The 25,990-nt window shown below is 41.7% G+C and overlaps 1 protein-coding gene across 7 annotated transcripts in view; it reads left to right on the top strand.

Annotated features, from left to right (window-relative positions):
* Positions 1-25,990, top strand: part of LOC129862742 (ATP-binding cassette sub-family C member 8-like) — a 131,421-nt gene that overhangs the window by 44,772 nt on the left and 60,659 nt on the right. For all 7 annotated transcript variants that reach the window (XM_055934662.1, XM_055934661.1, XM_055934663.1 and 4 more), the window contains 7 exons: positions 1,101-1,289; positions 7,606-7,770; positions 8,804-8,959; positions 11,414-11,548; positions 14,166-14,328; positions 24,961-25,001; positions 25,751-25,896. In XM_055934662.1, the coding sequence (XP_055790637.1) occupies positions 1,101-1,289; positions 7,606-7,770; positions 8,804-8,959; positions 11,414-11,548; positions 14,166-14,328; positions 24,961-25,001; positions 25,751-25,896 (995 nt within the window). The remainder of the gene's footprint in view (positions 1-1,100; positions 1,290-7,605; positions 7,771-8,803; positions 8,960-11,413; positions 11,549-14,165; positions 14,329-24,960; positions 25,002-25,750; positions 25,897-25,990) is intronic.

The raw sequence follows: 25,990 nt of genomic DNA, 5'->3' as shown, positions 1-25,990 counted from the left end.
GGGTATGCAGTTGTTTTTTTCCCCCGGCCAATTACTTTTTCATGTCATGTTAACAGCCTTTTGATGTGTGACCTAGTTTTTTCTGTTGGGAGACATTTTTTAGAAAGAACTGACCGTGAGAGCCGCTGCAATACAGCAGAAATGTATTCCGATTCCTTAATAGGAACGTAGATAGCACTTTACATGAATCTTGCACAGCAAATTCTCCAGTGTTAAATCAACACTGACAGTGTTCAATTCAACACTGGTCCGGTGTCAATATGGGTCCACACATTTCAGTATTAAATCAACACACTGCTTAGTGTAAAGCCTTATTTGTATATTTCACAGGGTGCATTGCCTTTCTGATGAATTGTAGTTACCACCCGTGATTGTGTTTGTTAGTGACAGGCAAATGGTTGTTGCAGTCATTTTTCATTGTCCTGTTGCCTTCACCAAGTGAGATTATAAGCAAATCCATGATGATTTAAATTGTATTCTTCAACACAATACAATTAGTTAATAAAACCTTATTTTGAGGGCCTAGTTTTACCCTAGTACAGTGCCCTCAACCTCATTGTTTTCAGGCCTGCAAGTCACATTATGATGGCTTGCAAGTGAAGTGCAATTCCTATTGGAATCCAGCCAGAGTGGAAATATCCAACGTTTGGCATTTGTATTCACCCACAACCTGCATTCAGAATGACTTCTGGATTGGGTAGAAGAAGGTATGAAACTACCTAAACCATCTAAACAAGAAACAACCATTTCAGTAACGAGTGCAATAAATCCAAGTAACCAATTTGGATAAAAATGCTATTTATATTTGAGTAGCATAAGATGAATAAAAATAATAGATATTGAAACAAACAGTTAGAACAATGAACCTGCAAATGGATCACGCTGTGAAATATAACAATGGGCGTGGTTTTGGTAACACTGGTTATTAACACCAACACAGTATGTGTTAATTTAACACTTACACAGTTAATTTAACACCTGAATCAACACAAATGTTAGACTGAAAAATCAACTCTAGTTTAACACTGGCCAATTTGCTATGTGATTTTTCACTTTTTTTTACCTGATATACTGTAATCATGATGTTCTTCCTCTTGCAGAGGCCTCTGGGCTCCATGCCGCAGGACCCTAAGTGGATCTGGAGGGCCCTATGCCAGGCGTTTGGACGTCCCCTCATCATCAGCATCACCTTTCGCTTCCTGGCTGACCTGCTGGGCTTCGCTGGGCCTCTCTGTATCTCTGGCATCGTCCACCACATCAGCAAGGAGAATCGCACCATACAGCCCCCGGTGAGAATATACACTGCTCAAAAAAATAAAGGGAACACTTAAACAACACAATGTGTACTGTGTAATGTGTACTGGCCTGTCTCCTGGTAGCGCCTCCATGCTCTGGACACTACGCTGACAGACACAGCAAAACCTTTTTGCCACAGTTCGCATTGATGTGCCATCCTGGATGAACTGCACTACCTGAGCCACTTGTTTGGGTTGTAGACTCCGTCTCATGCTACCACTAGAGTGAGAGCACCGCCAGCATTCAAAAGTGACCAAAACATCAGCCAGGAAGCATAGGAACTGAGAAGTGGTCTGTGGTCACCACCTGCAGAATCACTCCTGTTTTGGGGGGTGTCTTGCTAATTGCCTATAATTTCTACCTTTTGTCTATTCCATTTGCACAACAGCATGTGAAATTTATTGTCAATCAGTGTTGCTTCCTAAGTGGACAGTTTGATTTCACAGAAGTGTGATTGACTTGGAGTTACATTGTGTTGTTTAAGTGTTCCCTTTATTTTTTTGAGCAGTGTATTATTTATTATATATTATTTATTATTTTATATATATATTATTATTTTTTGTATACATGGCTGAATTTCGTATACATGAAGAAATGTAAGAAAACAAAGTAAATCAATCAATGTTAGCTAATCAAGAAAGTTCGGAAGTCAGATGGATGGGTCAGAGGTAGCTACAGATTCTAACACCAGATAATGTGATTCATCTGCCCAAAATCTGACCATTATACTGGTCGTTACAGGTGTGGCTATCCAAAATGTTGCCAGAGATTTTTCAACTAACCTGATATTGGCGATACCTCGATTTGTGGAAACAGGAGTCTCATAAAATGTCAGTGTCCAGTTACAGGGGGTCTGTTTGAATTAAGAAAATGTTTTGGTCCGTGAAAGTCATCAAACAATGTGTGTATTTTTCTAATCTTCTCTCATTGATTGAGACAGGTGCCACCCCAAAGTGCCGCATGTCATGATGTCACCTGTCACGATCAATGAGAGAAGACGGCGTACACATTGTTAGATTACTTTATGGACCCCAAAAAGTATTTATTTTAATAATGGAGCATTTTCTAAATTCAAACAGACCCCCTGCAATGGGACACCGACATTTTATGAGGACAAAAATAGTATTGGAAATATCAGGTTAGTTGAAAAATCTCTGGCAATGTTTTGTATAGCCGCACTTGTAACTACCAGTGTAATGGTCAAATTTGCGGGTTTAAATAACATTATCTGGTGTTAAAATCTGTAGGTAGGTCAGAAGGAGGGAGCATCTCCGTCACAGCCAGAGATGGGAAAAATATCCACCAAAATGTACAGTATCTTGTAACAAATACAAGATACTCTAAAAACCAATGTATCAAACTACAATACTAACTACTTTTGCAAAGTATTGTATTTACCTTAAATACAGGTATTTTGACATTTCAAAATACAAAATACAGTTGCAAGTACACACCTTCATTATAACAACATTCTCTGTAACGGTAACAAACAAAAAATAGTTTTACTTGCTATGACTGTGATAAGTGGTTGTTCATCTACCTTGGTTGAATGCACTGACTGTAAGTCGCTCTGAATAAGCTAAATGACCTAAATGTAACAATTACAAAAAACAATAGTTATTATTATTGGATTTGTTTCGGGGGCAGAGCACATTACAATAATACCAAGTGTTAATTTTTACATTTATATTTTGGTCATTTAGCAAACATTCTTATCACACCATTGTGCCATCAGACTTCTGATTACCAATGCAGGCTGAAAGTGAGACACAAAATTGATGGTCAGGAGGAGGAGGAGAGAGCATCTGTCAGCCAAATGTATCTTGTAGCAAATACAATACACTCAGAAGACCAATGTATCAAACTAAAATACTAAATACTTTAGCAAATTATTGTATTTACATAAAATACAGATATTTTGACATTACTAAATGCAATACAAGTACACGCCTTCACTACAAAATAACGGTAACACATTTTTTTTAGAGGTTTCAAAAGTATCTTGTTCCAAAATGCATTGAATTGTGGTTCAGGCTGGTGAAATACAAATGATAACATACTCAAAAGTAATTGAAATACGTATTTAAAATACATGTGACAGAAATTCTGCCCATCTCTGGTCACAGCTAGGGAGTTAGATACAGACAGCCCACACGTATACTCAGATGGGCAGTATTTATGTTACGTGTATTTGAAATATGTATTTTAATTACTTCTGAGTGTTTTGTCATTTCAATTACACTGGGCTGAACTACACTACAATGTATTTTGTATTTTCAAAATACAAAATACTTTTCTATTCCATTTTTTATAGCGGTTCACATTTTGTGGCCCCCCCATTTCACCCTGTGTTGGTATCAGAAGTCTGATTTTATTTATTTATTTTACTGTTATTTTACCAGGTAAGTTGACTGAGAACACGTTCTCATTTGCAGCAACAACCTGGGGAATAGTTACAGGGGAAAGGAGGGGGATGAATGAGCCAATTGTAAACTGGGGATTATTAGGTGACCATGATGGTTTGAGGGCCAGATTGGGAATTTAGCCAGGACACCGGGGTTAACACCCCTACTCTTACGATAAGTGCCATGGGATCTTTAATGACCTCAGAGAGTCAGGACACCCGTTTAACGTCCCATCCGAAAGACGGCACCCTACACAGGGCAGTGTCCCCAATCACTGCCCTGGGGCATTGGGATATTTTTTTTTTTAGACCAGAGGAAAGAGTGCCTCCTACTGGCCCTCCAACACCACTTCCAGCAGCATCTGGTCTCCCATCCAGGGCCTGACCAGGACCAACCCTGCTTAGCTTCAGAAGCAAGCCAGTAGTGGTATGCATGGTGGTATGCTGCTGGCATGATAGCACTATGGGTGTGATAAAAACGTCTGCTAAATTAACTAAATATAAATATATATTTAAAAATGAACAATTGTAAAGCATGCTGAGTATTATGCTAGTGAGCTCCACCCAGTATATTCAGTTTCACATATAATTTTACATTTTGGTCATTTACTTGCACAACTAAGGCAGTTAAACAACAACATATCACGGTCATAGTAAGTAAAACCTTTTTGTAACCGTTACTGAGAATGTTGTTGTTGTTTGTGCCGGCTACATGTATTTTAATTAACTACATTACAAAATATGTATTTTGTTGTTTATTTTGATACATTTATCTTTATGGTATTGTCTATCTATATTTTGTCATTTTTGCCCATCCCTGCAAACACTGATGGGCAAGGACACACATACAGTTGAAGTCGGAAGTTAAATACACCTTAGCCAAATACATTTAAACTCAGTATTTCACAATTCCTGACATTTATCCCCAGTAAAAATCCCCTGTCTTTAGGTCAGTTAGGATCACCACTTTATTTTAAGAATGTGAAATGTCAGAATAATAGTAGAGATAATGATTTATTCCCAGTGAGTCAGAAGTTTACATACACTCAATTAGTATTTGGTAGCATTGCCTTTAAATTGTTTAACTTGGGTCAAATGTTTCGGGTAGCCTTCCACAAGCTTCCCACAATAAGTTGGGTGAATTTTGGACCATTCCTCCTGACAGAGCTGGTGTAACTGAATCAGGTTTGTAGGCCTCCTTGCTCGCACACGCTTTTTCAGTTCTGCCCACAAATTTTATATGGGATTGAGGTCAGTGCTTTGTGATGGCCACTCCAATACCTTGACTTTGTTGTCCTTAAGCCGTTTTGCCACAACTTTGGAAGTATGCTTGGGGTCATTGTAATTTTCCTGCCTCGTGGTGCCATCTATTTTGTGAAGTGCACCAGTCCCTCCTGCAGCAAAGCACCCCCACAATATGATGCTCCCACCCCCGTGCTTCACGGTTGGGATGGTGTTCTTCGGCTTGCAAGCCTCCCCCTTTTTCCTCCAAACATAACGATGGTCATTATGACCAAACGGTTCTATTTTTGTTTCATCAGACCAGAGGACATTTCTCCAAAAAGTACGATCTTTGTCCCCATGTGCAGTTGCAAACCGTAGTCTGGCATTTTTATGGCGGCTTTGGAGCAGTGGTTTCTTCCTTGCTGAGCGGCCTTTCAGGTTATGTCGATATAGGACTCGTTTTACTGTGGATATAGATACTTTTGTACCTGTTTCCTCCAGCATCTTCACAAGGTCCTTTGCTGTTGTTCTGGGATTGATTTGCAGTTTTCGCACCAAAGTACGTTCATCTCTAGGAGACAGAACGCGTCTCCTTCCTGAGCGGTATGACGGCTGTGTGGTCCCATGGTGTTTATACTTGCGTACTATTGTTTGTACAGATGAACATGGTACCTTCAGGCATTTGGAATTTGCTCCCAAGGATGAACCAGACTTGTGTAGGTCTACAGTTTTCTTTGAGGTCTTGGCTGATTTCTTTTGATTTTCCCATGATGTCAAGCAAAGAGGCACTGAGTTTGAAGGTAGGCCTTGAAATATATCCACAGGTACACCTCCAATTGACTCAAATTATGTAAATTAGTCTATCAGAAGCTTCTAAAGCCATGCCATAATTTTCTGGAATTTTCCAAGCTGTTTAAAGGCACAGTCAACTTAGTGCATGTAAACTTCTGACCCACTGGAATTGTGATACCTTGAATTATAAGTGAAATAATCTTGTCTGTAAACAATTGTCAAAAACTGACTTGTGTCTTGCACAAAGTAGATGTCATAACCGACTTGCCAAAAATATAGTTTGTTAACAAGACATTTGTGGAGTGGTTGAAAAACGAGTTTTAATGACTTCAACTGTAGGTGCATGCATGCACGCACCCACCCACACACACACACACACACACACACTTGATCTCCCGTTTTTTAAAAGGTCAGGTCCTCCAAAAGGACACACTTATCCTCAAAGGTGAACTCCTAATTTTAAGCCAATTAAGTATTTATGAGGCTAATGACTGGCGACCTCACCGTGCTGCTTTCTGTCTGTCTGTCGGTCCGTCTCAAACTCTCATATTCCACTCAGAGCAGACAGGACATGGACGCATCTGTCACATCTCCTCTCCTGCTGTAATAATAGATCCTCCGTTTGTTGTTTGAAAGTCACAGAGTTGCTTAATGGAATATTGCTGATTTGGCTCAGTAACAGTAGAAATGTTCTGTGGCTACTTGTAGAAAGCTTAAGGTAAATGCCTTCTTCCGAAGAGAAGGTCCGTTCTGATTTAGTCAGAGGTTACGAAACTGAATATCTGAAAAAGGAGCTGATTTGGAAACAGTGGGGTGGACCTGTTGTCTGTAGACACTCATAGAAGGCAAACAGCATTCTTTTCTGGCTCTGTCTCCATCTTGACATTGTGTTTGGGCCGAGGCTAGACTGAAATATGCGCCCCTGGAAGAGATGAAAGTGCTGTCGAGCTAAAAATGATGCCACGAGACTGTAGGCTGACAAGAAAAAGAGGTGTGGTCAACTTTTGAATAATGCAATGGCTTGGAACTTCTCAGTAACTTGTTGTGAATCCCTGCAATGGAGCGTCCCGATGTCCAGAGAGAAATGGAAGGCTGGAACTTGAAGGGCAGTGTACTCAAACAAAGTAGTCATTTGCATTCATTTGACGTACATTTAGGACAGGAGTCAACTGTAAACCATTAAAGATTGTGAAATGTCTCTGTGTGAGTGTGTGAAAGAGAGCGGGAGAGACGGGGGAGAGTGTGAGAGAGAGAGAGACTTGCCAAATGATATCTAAGCTAGAATGACGTATTACCTGTCCTAGTTTTAATGGCTCCTCAGAGATATGAGAAATAAGATATCTTTCTCACCTGAGACCCTTGACTGCATAATCCAAGGCTAGGGACAGCACCTGAAGGATGACTTCTGTCATTGATTGAACTTCCTTAAAATAGTGGATTTGATACAGTACGACCCCAACCTTGGTGTGATTCACTGGGAGAACTGAATGACTCTAAAGACATCCATCATCATTACAGTACAGCCAGAAAGAGGGAGAGTGTGCCAAGAATAGCTGGCATGATCAAGAGTGTTAGATAAGAAAGATACAGCGGATTACTTTTAAGTAGATTGTTCATTGATCATCTTAAGGAATGTCTGGGAGTTATTTTTCTCAACGGGGTAGTAATGAATGTAATTTCCTTATAGAAAATCAAACCATTTTCCCCTCTGATGTACATATTCTCTTTGAGAGATTTTGAACTTGTCATGACAGTCAGTCAGACTCGCCGTATGTGTTTTCTTTGACCCGTTGCCCTCCCTGCAGGCAGCACCTGTCTATGTGAGTAGGATATTGACTGGGGGTACTGACTGACTGGGTCAATGTCTGTGTCTCTCGCTTTGCTTTCAGATAAAGCTGCTGGGGGTCTACTTTATCTCCTCTCAAGAGTTCTTGGCGAATGCATACGTACTGGCCGTGCTGCTGTTCTTTGCCCTGATCCTGCAGAGAACCTTCCTCCAGGCCTCGTATTATGTGGCCATCGAGACGGGCATCAACTTACGAGGGGCTATACAGGTACTGTACTGTAGGCCTATATACAATAGGGACCACATCGCAAAAAAGATCTCTGCAAACTTTCACATGCATCCCACGTTGATGTCAATGGAGATTTGTGTGAAGACATTCTGCCCCTTATGCTTATCCCCATTCTCTATTACTTAGAAACAGGGGATTAGTGTTACAAAAGCATCTGCAGTATCAATGCATCAATTTTGTCCAGTGTGCCAGTCTATGGTAGAAACCCAGCAGAGCTCCTAGAGAGTACAGTCAATATATACAATGATATACAGGTAACTGCCGACGTAAAGGAAACATCAACATAAAGTGTCTTAATAGGGCACTGGGCCACCACGAGCTGCCAGAACAGCTTCAATGCGCCTTGGCAGGGTCTGGAGGGATGCGACGCCATTTTTCCACGAGAAATTCCATAATTTGACGTGTTGTTGATGGTGGTGGATAACGCAGTCTCAGGCGCCGCTCCAGAATCTCCCATAAGTGTTCAATTGGGTTGAGATCTGGTGACTGACTGACTGACGCACACACTTTATTAAACACCCTATGCTCCTTCGAGTCCCCTCTTTCAAGGTCACTGAAATCTCTTCTACCAATGTTTGCCAAAATAATGGGCAATTGGGCATTTTTATACATGGCCCTAAGCATGATGAGATGTTAATTAACTCAGGAACCACACCTGTTTGGAAGCACCTGTTATTATCCCATATTTAGGGTAGACCATCGTTGTAAATAAGAATTTGTTCTTAACTGACTTGCCTAGTTAAATAAAAGTTCAAGACAAATACAAAAAATAATTGACTCAAGTGTTTCGTTTTATTTTGGCATTATGTTGCCATTATTATACATGTATAGCAGGGGGGGGGGGGGGGGGGGGGGGGGGGCTAAGAATGAGAGTAGCCAAACTACATCACATGTAAGGTGAGTTATAGTAAGGCAAGGTCCTCTGGTAACTATACTATATTACAGGTTTCGGAGGGTGGAGCATTCCTTGCTCTGTTTCCATTTGATGTGTCTGACTGACTTCTCCTTCCAGACTAAGATCTACAATAAGATCATGCGGCTGTGCACCTCTAACATGTCCATGGGAGAACTGACCGTGGGACAGATCTGCAACCTGGTAGCCATAGATACCAACCAGCTCATGTGGTTCTTCTTCCTCTGTCCCAACCTGTGGGCCATGCCAGTCCAGGTAACACTATTCTGTTCTACTCTACTTGTTTAGGTTCTATTCAGCTGTATTTAATTATATTCTATCTGGGTATATTCTGTTTGGTTCTAGTCTACAGTATACTGTAAAGGGATTGCTGTAAATTTGATGGTAACTTACAGGCAGTAAAGGGGCAATACTATATTCCATATTGCAGAACACATACTGTAATCTAAATACAGTATCAAAGCAAGGACTGCGTAATGACACAGAGTACAATACTGTAGAATTGACTGTATTGTACTTTAAAAAGTAAATGGGCCAGTTCAATTGGTTCAGCACTCTCACTAACGGGTTTTGAATTTCACTGTATTTTACTGTAATTAAACGGGATTAGTGCAAGCAGGTTGTTTGCTAGGTACACATTACGGCATATCAACAATAAATTATATCACTTTAAATAACATACCATCTCAATTCGTACAGCACTCTCACTAACAAGTAGAACAAATAATAGCCTCTTACAAGGCACTCCTCAAATGATGTTAAGGAGCCAGCAACAACAATACCATGCACCCACTAATGCACTGTAAAACAAAATCAAAATCTGTTATTTTTACAGTAACTTACCGGCAGCCAGTTACCTGTAAGTTACTGTAAATCAAGTACAGTATGTTTCCATAAATTCCGAAGAAACTTTAGTTTAACAGTACATTACTGTAACGTTTACGATAATATACTGTATTTTTCTAAAAGCTATAACAAGAGCAAGGTATTGTATTTCATTTGAAAACAGCATAACATTTTGTAAAAGCTGAATATTTCAGGTCATCCCACCCCCCCTAACCTTTGAACCCCTAACAGCTAATTACATGGGTGAAAGCACATGATAATTGTTTTTAGATAGAAAACAGATAATGAGAAGATGGCCAACATGAAGAGATCAAATGTGGGCCAAAATATGCTACAGAGAAGGCATTCTGTGGGCCTATAGAACATAATTGACAGCAGAATCCTGCCAGGATTATTTTTACAGTGTGGTCAAAAGGTTTTTGGAACTCTAAAAATACTGTACAGTACTGAAATTCTGTCGGATGGACTTGCAGAACCATTTGAAATATATCAATTATTTCCCCGCCCACAAATCTTCCCACAATGTACCATAATTTACAGTATGCTGCAGTAAAATGTTTCACAGTATTTTACTGTTGATAATATCCAAAATTACAGTATAAATGACCGTTTTCCATCACTACTAGTCTAATCTACTATATCAAAGGCAGGATATGAGTCACACGGGTAGAAAAGACAGACGGGCAGAAAAGAGGAAGCACAGCAGGAGAAACCCTATGGATTTGAAATAAATGTATGGCATACTGTATATTATAACAGAACAGTGTGACCTTCAGGTTTATGCTCCATGGCATGTATAATTAATGTTAAGCAGTGATGATCTCTCATAACCCATTTCTAAATCTATACATAGAAACGGAAGGAAGGTGTATAAACGCAACATGTAAAGTGTTGGTCCCAGGTTTCATGAGCTGAAATAAAAGATCCCAGAAATTGTCCATTTGCACAAAAAGCTTATTTCGCTCAAATTTTGTGCACAAATTTGTTTACATCCCTGTTAGTGAGCATTTCTCCTGTGCCAAGATAATACATCCACCTGACAGGTGTGGCATATCAAGAAGCTGATTAAACAGAATGATCATTACACAGGTGCACTTTGTGCTGGGGACAGCTAAAGGCCACTCTAAAATGTGCAGTTACAGTGGGGCAAAAAAGTATTCAGTCAGCCACCAATTGTGCAAGTTCTCCCACTTAAAAAGATGAGAGAGGCCTGTAATTTTCATCATAGGTACACTTCAACTATGAAAGACAAAATGAGAAAAAAAAAACAGAAAATCACATTGTAGGATTTTTAATGAATTTATTTGCAAATTATGGTGGAAAATAAGTATTTGGTCACCTACAAACAAGCAAGATTTCTGGCTCTCACAGACCTGTAACTTCTTCTTTAAGAGGCTCCTCTGTCCTCCACTCGTTACCTATGTTTAATGGCACCTGTTTGAACTTGTTATCAGTATAAAAGACACCTGTCCACAACCTCAAAACAGTCACACTCCAAACTCCACTATGGCCAAGACCAAAAAAAATGAGTAAAATTGTTGAATTGTTGCATGTTGCATTTATATTTTTGTTCAGTGTAGTATGCTAGTATGGATATTTGGACATGGACAGTTTCTCCTACCTCTCTCTCTCTCTCTCTCTCTCTCTCTCTCTCTCAAGGTCAATGGGAGACAGGTTAATGGCATATTGTGTTTGTGTGTGCGCTTGCGAGTATGTGAGAGTCAGAGAGAGAGAGAAGGTGCGATTCGCTAATGTAACACTAATTTGCATGTCCAATCAGATGTGCAATCTAATATTTTCCCCGATCTCAACATTTCCCAAGGTTGAACATGCCCAAACAACATTCTCTATTGTATTCTCCAGATCATTGTGGGGGTTATTCTGCTCTACTACCTCCTGGGGATCAGTGCTTTGATTGGGGCCACAGTCATTGCTGTACTGGCCCCTGTCCAGTACTTTGTGGCCACCAAGCTGTCCCAAGCACAGAAGAGCACCCTGGTGAGTAATACAGTGCCTTCAGGAAAGTATTCAGATCCCTTGACTTTTTCCCCAAAAATTGTTACATTACAGCCTTGTTCGAAAATGGATTAAATAAAAATCCTGAGCAAAATACACACAATACCCCACAATGATGAAACAAAAACAAATTTTCAAATGTATAAAAAAATAAAAACAGAAATACCTTATGTAAATAAGTATTCAGACCCTTTGCTATGAGACTCGAAATTGAGCTCAGGTGCATCCTGTTTCCATCGATCATCCTTGATGTTTCTACAACTTGATTGGAGTCCACCTGTGGTAAATCCAATTGATGGGACATGATTTGGAAAAGCACACACCTGTCTATATAAGGTCCCACAGTTGACAGTGCACGTCAGAGTAAAAACCAAGCCATGAGATCGAAGGATTTGCCCATAGAGCTGCGAGACAGGATTGTGTCGAGGTACAGATCTGGGGAAGGCTGCCAAAAAATGTCTGCAGCATTGAAGGTCCCCAAGAACACAGTGTCCTCCATCATTCTTAAATGGAAGAAGTTTGGAACCACCAAGAGTCTTCCTCGAGGTGGCCGCCCAGCCAAACTGAGCAATCGGGGGAAAAGGGCCTTGGTCAGGGAGGTGACCAAGAATCCGATGGTCACTCTGAAAGAGCTCTAGAGTTCCTCTGTGGAGATGGGAGAACCTTCTAGAAGGACAACCATCTCTGCAGCACTCCATCAATAAGGACTTTATGGTAGAGTGGCCAAACGGAAGCCACTCCTCAGTAAAAGGCACATGACAGCACGCTTGGAGTTTTCCAAAAGGCACCTAAAGACTCTCTGACCATAAGAAACAAGATGCTCTGGTCTGATGAAACCAAGATTGAACTCTTTGATCTGAATGCCAAGCGTCACATCTGGAGGAAATCTGGCACCATCCCTACGGTGAAGCATGGTGGTGGCAGCATCATGCTGTGGGGATGTTTTTCAGGGGCAGGGACTGGGAGACTAGTCAGGATCGAGGCAAGGATGAACAGAGCAAAGTATAGAGAGATCCTTAATGAAAACCTGCTCCAGAGCCCTCAGGACCTCAGACCGGGGTGAAGGTTCACCTTCCACACAGCCAAGACAACGCTGGAGTGGCTTCGGGACAAGTCTCTGATTTGTCCTTGAGTGGCTAAGCCAGAGCCCAGACTTGAACCCGATCGAACAGCTCCCAAGAGTCCTGAAAATGGCTGTGCAGCAACGCTCTCCATCCAACCTGACAGAGCTTGACAGGACCTGCTGAGAATAATGGAAGAAACTCCCCAAATACAGGTGTGCCAAGCTTGTAGCGTCATACCCAAGAAGACTTGAGGCTGTAAACACTGTCAAAGGTGCTTCAACAAAGTACTGATTAAAGGGTCTGAATACTGTGATATTTAAAAAAATAAAACATTTGTATAAATTAGCAAATCATTTTGCTTTGTCATTATGGGCTATTCGGTGTAGATTGATGAGGGGGGACCAATTTAATCCATTCTAGAATAAGTCTCTAACGTAAAAAAATATGGATAAAGTCAAGTGGTCTGAATACTTTCCGAATGCACTGTAAATGCCATTTAGCTGACACTTTTATCCAAAGCGTTTTTCAGTCATGGCCAGATGGGCAGTATTTACATTAAGTTGCTCCTATTACTTTGTAACTACACAGTAATAACTGTAGTAACAACATAGTAGTTATGTGGGTATTACTATGTAATTACATGGTAATATGTTTTTTAAATATATTTTTTTAATATTTTACCTTTATTTAACTAGGCAAGTCAGTTGAGAACAAATTCTTATTTTCAATGACGACCCAGGAACAGTGAGTTAACTGCCTAGTTCAGGGGCAGAAGGACAGATTTTTACCTTGTCAGCTCGGGGATTCGATCTTGCAACCTTCCTACTAGTCCAACACTCTAACCACTAGGCTACCTGCCACCCCAAGGTTGATGTTATAACACGTTTTCACATCTTGGCAAACAGTCTTGGGTATGTTTTGATTTGATCATGTCATAATACTTATAAATTATGGTGTGTGGTCCTTTTACAGTACACACACACACACACACACACACACACACACACACACACACACACACACACACACACACACACACACACACACACACACACACCCTCAGAACCCTTGGATAACCTTTATCTTATTGATAATAACCAAATGGATTGTTAAGGAAAACTTTGATTTTTCAACCATAATCTCTTCATTAATCACGTAACATGTCTTTCTGCTTTGTCTGCCTTTTTCTCCAAATACACTGCTCATTTCTATAATACCATGCTACTGTAATACAGTGTGTATCTCACTGGCTTAATTGTCTGAGATTAAATACTGTATCTTTCATGGCAATTATATTGTTCTGACATACTTGTGTGTACTATGGTGTAGGACTATGTTTGTCTGTGTTGTGATACTGTACAAGTGTACTCCAGTCAGTCAATCAATCAATCAATCAATCAATCACATTTATTTAGCAGATGTCACAAAGTGCTTATACAGAAACCCAGACTGAAACAGCAAGCAATGCAGATGTTTGCGTGTATTTTGGTATAGAAATATTCCAGTCATTCAGATGTGTGTGTATCATCCTAAAGGAGTACTCCAGTGAGCGGTTGAAGAAGACTAATGAGCTGCTGCGGGGCATCAAGCTACTGAAGCTGTACGCCTGGGAACACATCTTTTGTCACAGTGTGGAGGAGACCAGGGGCAAGGAGCTCACCAGCCTGCAGGCCTTCGCCCTCTACACATCCATATCTAGTAGGTTACCTTACCTCCCTCTATACATCCATATCTGGTAGGTTACCTTACCTCCCTCTACACATCCATATCTAGTAGGTTACCTTACCTCCCTCTACACATCCACATCTAGTAGGTTACCTTACCTCCCTCTACACATCCATATCTAGTAGGTTACCTTACCTCCCTCTACACATCCACATCTAGTAGGTTACCTTACCTCCCTCTACACATCCACATCTAGTAGGTTACCTTACCTCCCTCTACACATCCATATCTAGTAGGTTACCTTACCTCCCTCTACACATCCACATCTAGTAGGTTACCTTACCTCCCTCTATACATCCACATCTAGTAGGTTACCTTACCTCCCTCTACACATCCACATCTAGTAGGTTACCTTACCTCCCTCTACACATCCACATCTAGTAGGTTACCTTACCTCCCTCTACACATCCATATCTAGTAGGTTACCTTACCTCCCTCTATACATCCACATCTAGTAGGTTACCTTACCTCCCTCTACACATCCACATCTAGTAGGTTACCTTACCTCCCTCTACACATCCATATCTAGTAGGTTACCTTACCTCCCTCTACACATCCACATCTAGTAGGTTACCTTACCTCCCTCTACACATCCATATCTAGTAGGTTACCTTACCTCCCTCTACACATCCACATCTAGTAGGTTACCTTACCTCCCTCTACACATCCATATCTAGTAGGTTACCTTACCTCCCTCTACACATCCACATCTAGTAGGTTACCGTACCTCCCTCTACACATCCATATCTAGTAGGTTACCTTACCTCCCTCTACACATCCACATCTAGTAGGTTACCTTACCTCCCTTTACACATCCATATCTAGTAGGTTACCTTACCTCCCTCTACACATCCATATCTAGTAGGCTACCTTACCTCCCTCTACACATCCACATCTAGTAGGTTACCTTACCTCCCTCTATACATCCACATCTAGTAGGTTACCTTACCTCCCTCTACACATCCACATCTAGTAGGTTACCTTACCTCCCTCTACACATCCATATCTAGTAGGTTACCTTACCTCCCTCTACACATCCATATCTAGTAGGTTACCTTACCTCCCTCTACACATCCACATCTAGTAGGTTACCTTACCTCCCTCTACACATCCACATCTAGTAGGTTACCTTACCTCCCTCTACACATCCATATCTAGTAGGTTACCTTACCTCCCTCTATACATCCACATCTAGTAGGTTACCTTACCTCCCTCTACACATCCATATCTAGTAGGTTACCTTATCTCCCTCTACACATCCACATCTAGTAGGTTACCTTACCTCCCTCTACACATCCACATCTAGTAGGTAACCTTACCTCCCTCTATACATCCATATCTAGTAGGTAACCTTACCTCCCTCTATACATCCATATCTAGTAGGTCACTTTGCCTTTACTTTACCCTTTCCACCAACTAAACAACACCCAAATAGGTGATGGACTTTTAGCATGCAGTACAAATAATTGTTAAGTTTTCACTAGCCTCTGTGGACAGTCACGTAGCTGATTCACTCATTGGAGAGGAAAATGCCCTACACAAAAATGTTACCCCTCTCAACTCTGCATGAGTCCTTCTACAATATGTAAATGTAAGAACATCTCGTCTTACATTTAAGATTCTGCAATCGCAAATTATTTAGCAAAATCAACAATTCCCTGCATACATCCAATCTGCGCACAAATCAGTAAAATCTCTGCAATATTACCGCATTCAACTGTACGATCACCGCAATACAAAAGGAGGGCTCACAATTTTAACCAATCCCTGCATAAATGGTTCAATCAGGCCACATGCCAACAAATGTTTCCCCCATAAGCACATTTTTGTGAAACATTTGCCAAAAATCTGCATTTTGCTAGTTTGCCTCATCTACCTTCACTAAAACCACGGCAAAGGTTTTGCCTGCTAACTTTGGTTTTGAATCCCGACGTTCTGAGATGTCTGCCTACATGCTACGGAAAGAATCAAATAAAATGTTATTTGTCACATACACATGGTTAGCAGATTTTAATGCGAGTGTAGCAAAATGCTTGTGCTTCTAGTTCTGACAAGGCAGTAATAACCAACGAGTAATCTAACCTAACAATTCCACAACAACTACCTTATACACACAAGTGTAAAGGGATGAAGAATATGTACATAAAGATATATGAATGAGTGATGGTACAGAACGGCATAGGCAAGATGCAGTAGATGGTATAGAGTACAGTATATACATATGAGATGAGTAATGTAGGGTATGTAAACATATAAAAGTGGCATTGTTTAAAGTGGCTAGTGTTACATGTATTACATAAAGATGTAAAGATGCAGTAGATGGTATAGAATACAGTATATACATATGAGATGAGTAATGTAGGGTATGTAAACATTATATTAAATGGCATTGTTTAAAGTGGCTAGTGATACATTTTTACATACATTTTTCCATTATTAAAGTGGCTAGAGTTTAGTCAGTATGTTGGCAGCAGCCACTCAATGTTAGTGGTGGCTGTTTAACAGTCTGATGGCCTTGAGATAAAAGCTGTTTTTCAGTCTCTCGGTCCCTGCTTTGATGCACCTGTACTGACCTCGCCTTCTAGATGATAGGGGGTGAACAGGCAGTGGCTCGGGTGGTTGTTGTCCTTGATGATCTTTATGGCCTTCCTGTGACATCGGGTGGTGTAGGTGTCCTGGAGGGCAGGTAGTCCCCGGTGATGCGTTGTGCAGACCTCACTATCCTCTGGAGAGCCTTACGGTTGTGGGCGGAGCAGTTGCCGTACCAGGAGGTGATACAGCCCGACAGGATGCTCTCGATTGTGCATCTGTAAAAGTTTGTCAGGGTTTTTGTTGACAAGCCGAATTTCTTCAGCCTCCTGAGGTTGAAGAGGCGCTACTGCGCCTTCTTCACCACACTGTCTGTATGGGTGGACCAATTCAGTTTGTCCGTGATGTGTACGCCGAGGAACTTAAAACTTTCCACCTTCTCCACTACTGTCCCGTCGATGTGAATGGGGGGTGCTCCCTCTGCTGTTTCCTGAAGTCCACGATCATCTCCTTTGTTTTGTTGACATTGAGTGTGAGGTTATTTTCCTGACACCACACTCCGAGGGCCCTCACCTCCTCCCTGTAGGCCGTCTCATCATTGTTGGTAATCAAGCCTACCACTGTAGTGTCGTCTGCAAACTTGATGATTGAGTTGGAGGTGTGCATGGCCACGCAGTTGTGGGTGAACAGGGAGTACAGGAGAGGGCTCAGAACGCACCCTTGTGGGGCCCCAGTGTTGAGGATCAGCGGGGTGGAGATGTTGTTACCTACCCTCACCACCAGGGAGCGGCCTGTCAGGAAGTCCAGTACCCAGTTGCACAGGGCGGGGTCGAGACCCAGGGTCTCGAGCTTGATGATGAGTTTGGAGGGTACTATGGTGTTAAATGCTGAGCTGTAGTCGATGAACAGCATTCTCACATAGGTATTCCTCTTGTCCAGATGGGTTAGGGCAGTGTGCAGTGTGGTTGCGATTGCGTCGTCTGTGGACCTATTTGGGCGGTAAGCAAGTTGGAGTGGGTCTAGGGTGTCAGGTAGGGTGGAGGTGATATGGTCCTTGACTAGTCTTTCAAAGCACTTCATGATGACGGAAGTGAGTGCTACGGGGCGGTATTCGTTTAGCTCAGTTACCTTAGCTTTCTTGGGAACAGGAACAATGGTGGCCCTCTTGAAGCATGTGGGAACAGCAGACTGGGATAAGGATTGATTGAATATGTCCGTAAACACACCAGCCAGCTGGTCTGCTTATGCTCTGAGGACGCAGCTGGGGATGCTGTCTGGGCCGGCAGCCTTGCGAGGGTTAACACGTTTAAATGTTTTACTCACGTCGGCTGCAGTGAAGGAGAGTCCACAGGTTTTGGTAGCAGGCCGTGTCAGTGGCACTTTATTGTCCTCAAAGCGAGCAAAGAAGTTGTTTAGTCTGTCTGGGAGCAAGACATCCTGGTCTGCGACGGGGCTGGTTTTCTTTTTGTAATCCATGATTGACTGTAGACCCTGCCACATACCTCCTGATTTTAGTTTCTGTCTACAGGCTGCAAGCAACAAAATGGAGTCGTGGTCAGCTTTTCCGAAAGGAGGGCGGGGGAGGGCCTTATATGCGTCGCGGAAGTTAGAATAACAATGATCCAGGGTTTTACCAGCCCTGGTAGCACAATCGATATGCTGATAGAATTTAGGGAGGTTTTTTTGCAAATTAGCCTTGTTAAAATCCCCAGCTACAATGAATGCGGCCTCAGGATATGTGGTTTCCAGTTTACATAGAGTCAAATAAAGTTCTTTCAGGGCCGTCAATGTGTCTGCTTGGGGGGAAATATATGCAGCTGTGATTATAATCGAAGAGAATTCTCTTGGTAGATAATGCGGTCAACATTTGATTGTGAGGAATTCTAAGTCAGGTGAACAGAAGGACTTGAGTTAGAGTTTTCATGCTTGGCCCCCCCTACCCAAACTCTGGATTTTTTGGGAGAGTCTGTCTGAAGAGGATCCGCCCGAAACGATTTTTATTCATAGAAATGTCCAAAAGAATCTGACGTCCTCCCCAGACGTAGTGCTGTTGCTCTAGGTCTGGGATTTCCAAGACTACTAGCTATCACTAGCTAACAGGGAAGAACTTACAATACATACATGCCTCCTAGCCTCCCATGCATAGGCTACTTTCTGTCACGAACACTAAACTGAAACTAAATAATGTAAACACTAAATAGAAATGTTTTTATCAAACTAAAACTGAATAAAAACTAGTAAATCAAGTCGGAAAAACAACTGAAACTAAACTGAATTTGAAATAAAAATCTAAAAATTAATAGAAATCAAAAATTTCATAAGTTTCAAAAAAGTTTCATAAGCCGAAATAAATGATCCCAGAAATTGTCCATACACACAAAAAGCTTATCTTTCAAATTTTGTGCTCACATTTTACATCTATGTTAGTGAGCATTTCTTCTTTGCTAAGATAATCCATCCACTTGACAGGTGTGGCATATCAAGAAACTGATGAAACAGCATGATTCTCTCCGAGTGTGTTCGCTGGTGTAATTTTAGGCTGTTCAGTCAACTCTTTCCACAGTCAGAGCAGGACTAAGGATTCTCCCGTGTGCACTCTTTTATGAAGTCCCGGAATCTTCGTCCCGGAATCTCGCTCCATGGTGGATGGAAAGTGTTTTTTCTCTCTGGAAAAGTTCGGCAAAAAGCTGGCTTTAGGCTAAAAACAAACTGCTAACTGCTAGCCTCCGGGCCCAAACCCACCTGTCTCTCATGGCTTCGCTCGCCCCTGGATGTACCACCTGCCAGTACCTGAGCCAGAGAGTCGCTGAGCTGGAGGGGAGAGTATCTGTCTTGCGCCAGATCAAGGAGGACGAAGAACTCCTGGACTCCATGGTTATACAAACCACCTCCAAAATCGACGACGTCACCTGCCCCTGGCTCGGCACCTCCACTTCTGGGGAGCCTGTAACTGTGAAACTCCATTCGGTTCCCTTAAATGAGCCATGGCCCAGACTAGGAGCTAAACCGAAGGGCCTGGTCTGTTCCACCCCTTCTACTCAGCCTCAGGATGCCTGGATTGCTGTCCGGGGAGGAAAGCACTCCAGGAAACGGAATCCATCAAATGTTTCGGAGGTGCTACAATTGGGGAGGAGATTCAAGGTCCTGGAAGACCTGGAAGTGCATTCCAATCATACTGTACAGGGTCCCTCCGCTTCATCTCTACTGCTGCCATCTCACTCTCAGGTGGAAGTGCCCAAGCACACTCATCTGCGCTCCTTGCCTGCCACTAGATCGTCAGTCTCAGCTGCTAGCCCCCCTCAACCTGCTAGGAGGCAGATCACCCGGGAGAGGCCCCGTCATTTACCCAATAAACCCATCTGTAGTCCTTCCGTTCTCGTGGTGGGTTCATCCATGGTCCGAAACGTTTCAATCCGGAAAGCTGAGACCTTCTGCTACCCTGGCGCTAGGATCTCTGACCTAGATTCCATGCTACCGCTACTTATTAGCAAGCACTCCGCCGCTTCAACTGTCATTGTCCATGTTGGGTCAAATGACATTAAACTCCAGCAGTCAGAGAAATTGAGAGACGATTTTAAAACATTGATAAATACGCTGCTGGAATCTGGGAAGCAGTGTGTTGTTTCCGGTCCATTTCCATCCCCACGCTACACGGATATGGTTTTTAGTCGTATACGCCAATTACACACCTGGCTTAAGGGATACTGCTGCACGATGAGAATTCCTTTTGTGGATAACTTTGCAGCTTTTACAGACCGACCAGGTCTATTTCTTCAGGACAATTTACATCTTAACAGGTATGGCTCTAGCATCCTCTCCACCAACATGTCTCTTACTCTTGCCTCATGTAGAGCCTTTGATACCTGACGTTGTGTATTCTCGGGGGTTGACTTTTGGGATTGTACGCTCCCCTATCAGACTATGTTCAATGCTCTTCTCCCAGTTTCATTAATTAGTTCCTCAATTGCAAATATGGAACAAACTACAGTTAACATCCCTTCTGCAATTCCTAGTTTATTGTCCAATCACCGTATTGCGAATACTACTCACATGCAGAGAGGTATTGTTAGTAGTAATCTTGTCCCCATAAAATTGAGCTCTGTCAATAGCTCGAAAATGGTTTATTGCTCATCTAGTGCAGCTTCAGGTGCTACCTTGGATACTCCATCTGATATGAATTCCCGTAGCAATGGTATTGGAATAATTCATTTGAATGCTAGAAGCCTGATCCAAAAGTTGGACTTTATTGAAATTTTGGTCTCACAATCAAATGTTGACGTTCTGATTGTATCTGAATCGTGGCTGTGTGATTCTGTGCCAGATTCAGATGTTCAGTTGATTGGATACAATATTTATAGAACTGATAGAGTTGGTAGAGGTGGTGGTATTGCGATTTATGTTAAATGCTGCTTAAATGTTTGTGTCCATATCAACCTCTGTCTCAAAGCAATATGAATGTCTAGTTTTAAACGTGGTACTTGGTAATAATGCTCATTTAACTCTAGCAGGGGTATATCGCCCCCCCTCAGCTCCTCCTTGTACTCTATGCAATTTATCTGATATACTGTCTAATTATGCAAACTCTGAATTACTGATTTTGGGAGATTTTAACCTGGATTGGCTCTCACCAATATCCGATAAATTAAAAGGCATTTGTACTGAGCTAAATCTAATTCAGCTGATAACTAAACCAACCCGTCCCAACTTTAAGAACCCAGTAAAATCCACTCTACTAGACATTATTCTAACAAATACCCCCCATAAATACACAGCCAGTGGGGTTTTTGCAAATGATATCAGTGACCACTGCCCTATTGCTTGTATCAGAGATACCAGGCTGAAACACTCTGATCCCTGTATAATCTCTAAGAGAAATTATAAACATTTCTCACAGCAAGCTTTTATCCTTGACTTATATCACTCTGAGCTTTTATCCACTTGCTGCTTTCTGGACCCGGTTTTAGCCCTTGCTTTTTTCTCTTCTATTGTTACCTCTATGTCTGATAAACATGCCCCGCTTAAGAATCACAGAGTAAGAAACCGAACCAGTTCTTGGTTCTCTCCTGAATTGTCAGGTCTTTTCCTGCAAAAGAATCGGGCCTGGGCCTTGGCGAGGAAAACAGGTACTCCAGCTGATTGGCTGTTTTTTAGGCAATTGAGAAATAAATGTACTGCAGCTGTCAAAAAGGCAAAATCAAATTACTTCCTTAATGCTATGACAGATTCTGCAGGAGATCCTGCAAAATTCTGGAAAACCGTTAATTCACTGAAACGGGGGAATTCTGCTGTTTCTCTTCCTAAGCAAATTACCTCAGACCTCTGTATTCTAACTGAAAAAAATGATATTTGTGATGCTTTTAATAAACATTTCATCTCTGCTGGTTTTTTATTTGAAAGGAAAAGTGGACTTTGTGGTACTGGCCAGTTAGTTGATTTTTCGTCTTGCTTTTCAACCGTTACTCTGAAAAATGGTAACCCTGTTTTTAGTTTCCAGAAAATAACTGAAGCAGAGGTTCTAATTGCCCTGTGTGCCATTGATACTAAGAAATCCTTAGGCGCTGACAATTTAGACCCGTACTTACTTAAGTGTGCTGCACCTATTATTGCTGGTTCAGTAGCACACATTTTTAATCTAACATTAAGCACAGGAAATATCCCTAAGGTGTGGAAAGCAGCTTTTGTTCTGCCATTACATAAGGGAGGTGACGGTAGTGATTTGGATAACTATCGACCCATCTCTAGGCTCCCTTGTCTGGTAAAGATTCTAGAATCTATAGTCAACAAACAGTTACAATCTTTTCTTTCTGCTAACAGTATTCTTAGTACCAATCAATCTGGTTTTAGATCTAAACACAGTACCACATCGGCCACTATGCTTGTTGTAAATGATATTGCAAAAGCCTTAGACGATAGAAAGCACTGTGCTGCGCTGTTTGTAGATTTGTCAAAAGCTTTTGACACTGTAGACCATGCTATCCTTTTGAGTAAGCTGTCATCTATAGGACTGGGCACTGATGCCTGCCGATGGTTTTATGACTATCTTAAAGATAGAACTCAAGCCGTCATGGTCGATGGGGTCAAGTCTGACCCCTTACAGTTACTTAAAGGGGTCCCTCAGGGTTCAATAATTGGCCCACTATTGTTCTCACTTTATATAAACAACATTGGTGATGATGTCAGATATTGTAAATTCCATTTATATGCAGATGACACAGTGATGTACTCTATTGCTCCAACAGCGGACCAAGATTTAATGCAGTTGGAGTCTGATTTTAGGATACTACAGGGGTCTCTTTTACAGCTTAAACTTGTTTTAAACGCTAAGAAAACAAATGTCATGTTTTTTTCTAGGTCTAAACTCTCAGTTAGAAACACGTTTGTAATCACTAGCTTGGATGGTACTCAAATCAATAAGGTCTCTGCATATAAATACTTAGGGGTATGGTTAGATGATAGGCTTTCTTTTAAAAAACATGTTACTGAATTGGGAAAAAAGCTCAAATTCAAGATAGGATTCCTTTACAGAAACAGGGCTTGTCTGTCCTCTGTAAATAGGAAAAAAATTGTGCAGGCTACTTTTATGTCCGTTTTAGATTATGGTGATATTATCTATATGCATGCATCGGCAAACACATTAAAACCACTGGATGCTATTTACCATTGTGCACTCAGGTTTATCACGGGTGATAGTTACAGAACTCATCACTGTATCCTATACCAACATGTGGGTTGGGTCTCTCTATCTGTGAGGCGAGAGCAACATGCTCTCTTGTTTATTTATAAAGCACTTCTTTTAAAACTACCTCCATATATATCATCATTAATTTCCACAAGATGTACTAATTTTAAAACCAGATCACAGATGTGGATTACTTTAGAGACTCCTGTGGTCTCCACAGAGTTGGGTAGGACTGCCTTCAGTTCCTTTGCACCTTATTTATGGAACAAACTGCAGATCCAACTTAAGTTAGACACTCTGGTGTCCCTTGCCCATTTTAAAATGCTTATGGAGGATCAATATGATGTTGTCTGTGATTGTTTCTGTTGAATTGTGAATGTTTTGAAATGTTCTTGTCTGTATGTCTAAAACTGTACATGTCAACATGTTTACACAGGGCACAGCCGTAAAAGAGATCCAGGTCTCAGTCTGTTTTCCCTGTTAAAATAAAGATTTAAAAAAAAAAAAAAAACTTTAATTGTACCTTGTGCTAGGTACAATTAAAGGCCACTCTAAAATGTGCAGTTTTGTCACACAACACAATGCCACAGATGTCTCAATTTTTGAGGGATGCTGACTGCAGGAATGTCCACTAGAGCTATTGCCAGAGAAATAGAATGTTAATTTCTCTACCATAAGCCTTACAACCGCAGACCACGTGTATGGTGTTTTGTGGGCGAGCGATTTGCTGAAGTCAACGTTGTGAACATATTGCCCCATGGTGGCGATTAGGGTTATGGTATGGGCAGGCATAAGCTACGGACAAAGAACAAAATTGCATTTTATCGTTGACAATTTGAATGCACAGAGATAACGTGATGAGATCCTGAGGCCCATTGTCTTGTCATTCATCCATCTCATGTTTCAGCATGATAATGAACAACCCCATGTTGCAAAGATCTGTACACAATTCCTGTAAGCTGAAAATGTCCCAGTTCTTCCATGGCCTGCACACTGACCAGACATGTTACCCATTGAGCCTGTTTGGGATGCTCTGGATCGATGTGTACGACAGCGTATTCCAGTTCCCGGCAATATCCACCAACTTCCCACAGCCATTGAAGAGGAGTGGGACAACATTCCACTGTCCACAATCAACACCCTGATCAACTCTATGCGAAGGAGATGTCGCGCTGCATGAATCAAAAAACACAGAACTACAAAAACCGTTGCCTTTCTCAGCGCTGATGCTCTAGCTTAGTCCTGGACAACAGCCGCTTCAAGCCATTCAGTTGAGCTGAGTTCCTGGAGAAAGACACTGCGTCTAAAGTATCCTCAGTCTCTGGAACAAACTGTCTGTACAGTATCTGAACCACATTGTCATGTATCTAATGTTGTCTGTGTCTCCTCTTTCTCAGTATTCATGAATGCAGCCATCCCTATCGCTGCTGTCCTGACTGTGAGTATTAATTCCACTCATAAATTCCTATTCATATCTGATAGGTGGCATGCCTACTACTTGTCTACAGACTACCCCAATATCTGTCCTCCCTCACATTGTTCACCATAGAACAGCATGTTCTAACCACCATTTCACCTTTAAAAATAAGCTGCATACTGTACACTGGTCTGGGTATTGTTTTCAGTGGATGGGCTTTTACAGAGAATAGAATCCCTTTTCCCAAGTGAAGGGCACAAGACAGACCAGTCCAGACTAGAGTGGTATCACTCAGAACGCAGTCAGTCAGACTGGCATGTTTCTGCTTTCCAAAGGATGGCCAGTGACATTTCACAGGGACACTGGAGGTTTTTTGACATGGCCACTGTAAATCCCAGTTATATTTATGGTAGAGAGAGAGAGTGAGAGATTGTGTGTTTTGGAGACCGTAATGTGCTTATCTATCTCTCATTGTTTAGCCCTAAAGTGGAAATGCTCAAGTTCACCACAAACTGACTGAATGGCAAAAGTATTTAAATTAGTCAGTCTTTCTGAAGGATATTTATTCTTTCAGGGCCAAATCCTGTATTGGATGCGCGCACAGGTCAGACTATAGCACACATCGCCCATTGACGTTAATGCAAGATTTATGTAAACGTTTGTGTTGCTCACTTGCATCTTGAGTCAGGATTCAGACCTCACTCACAGTATCTTTGCTGGTTACTGGAGTGATATTAATATTTTTCTCTCCTCCCGTCATCTTCCTGTAGACGTTTGTGGTCCATGTGCACATCTCTGAGGAGGCTGACCTGTCGCCTGCTGTGGCCTTCGCGTCCTTATCCCTGTTTCACATCCTGGTCACTCCTCTCTTCCTACTCTCCAGCGTGGTGCGATCCACAGTCAAAGCCCTGGTCAGGTGAGCTGTGTATCATGGACAGACACTTACTAGTGGTAGGTAAGTTACTGTATTTCACATTGCAGTACACCTACTGTAATTTTAATACAGTCTC

The sequence above is a fragment of the Salvelinus fontinalis genome, chromosome 9 (assembly GCF_029448725.1).
Source record: "Salvelinus fontinalis isolate EN_2023a chromosome 9, ASM2944872v1, whole genome shotgun sequence".
Lineage (NCBI taxonomy): Eukaryota > Metazoa > Chordata > Actinopteri > Salmoniformes > Salmonidae > Salvelinus > Salvelinus fontinalis.
The sequence above is the reverse complement of the archived record's forward strand: the minus strand, read 5'-3'. Positions and strand labels throughout refer to the sequence as shown.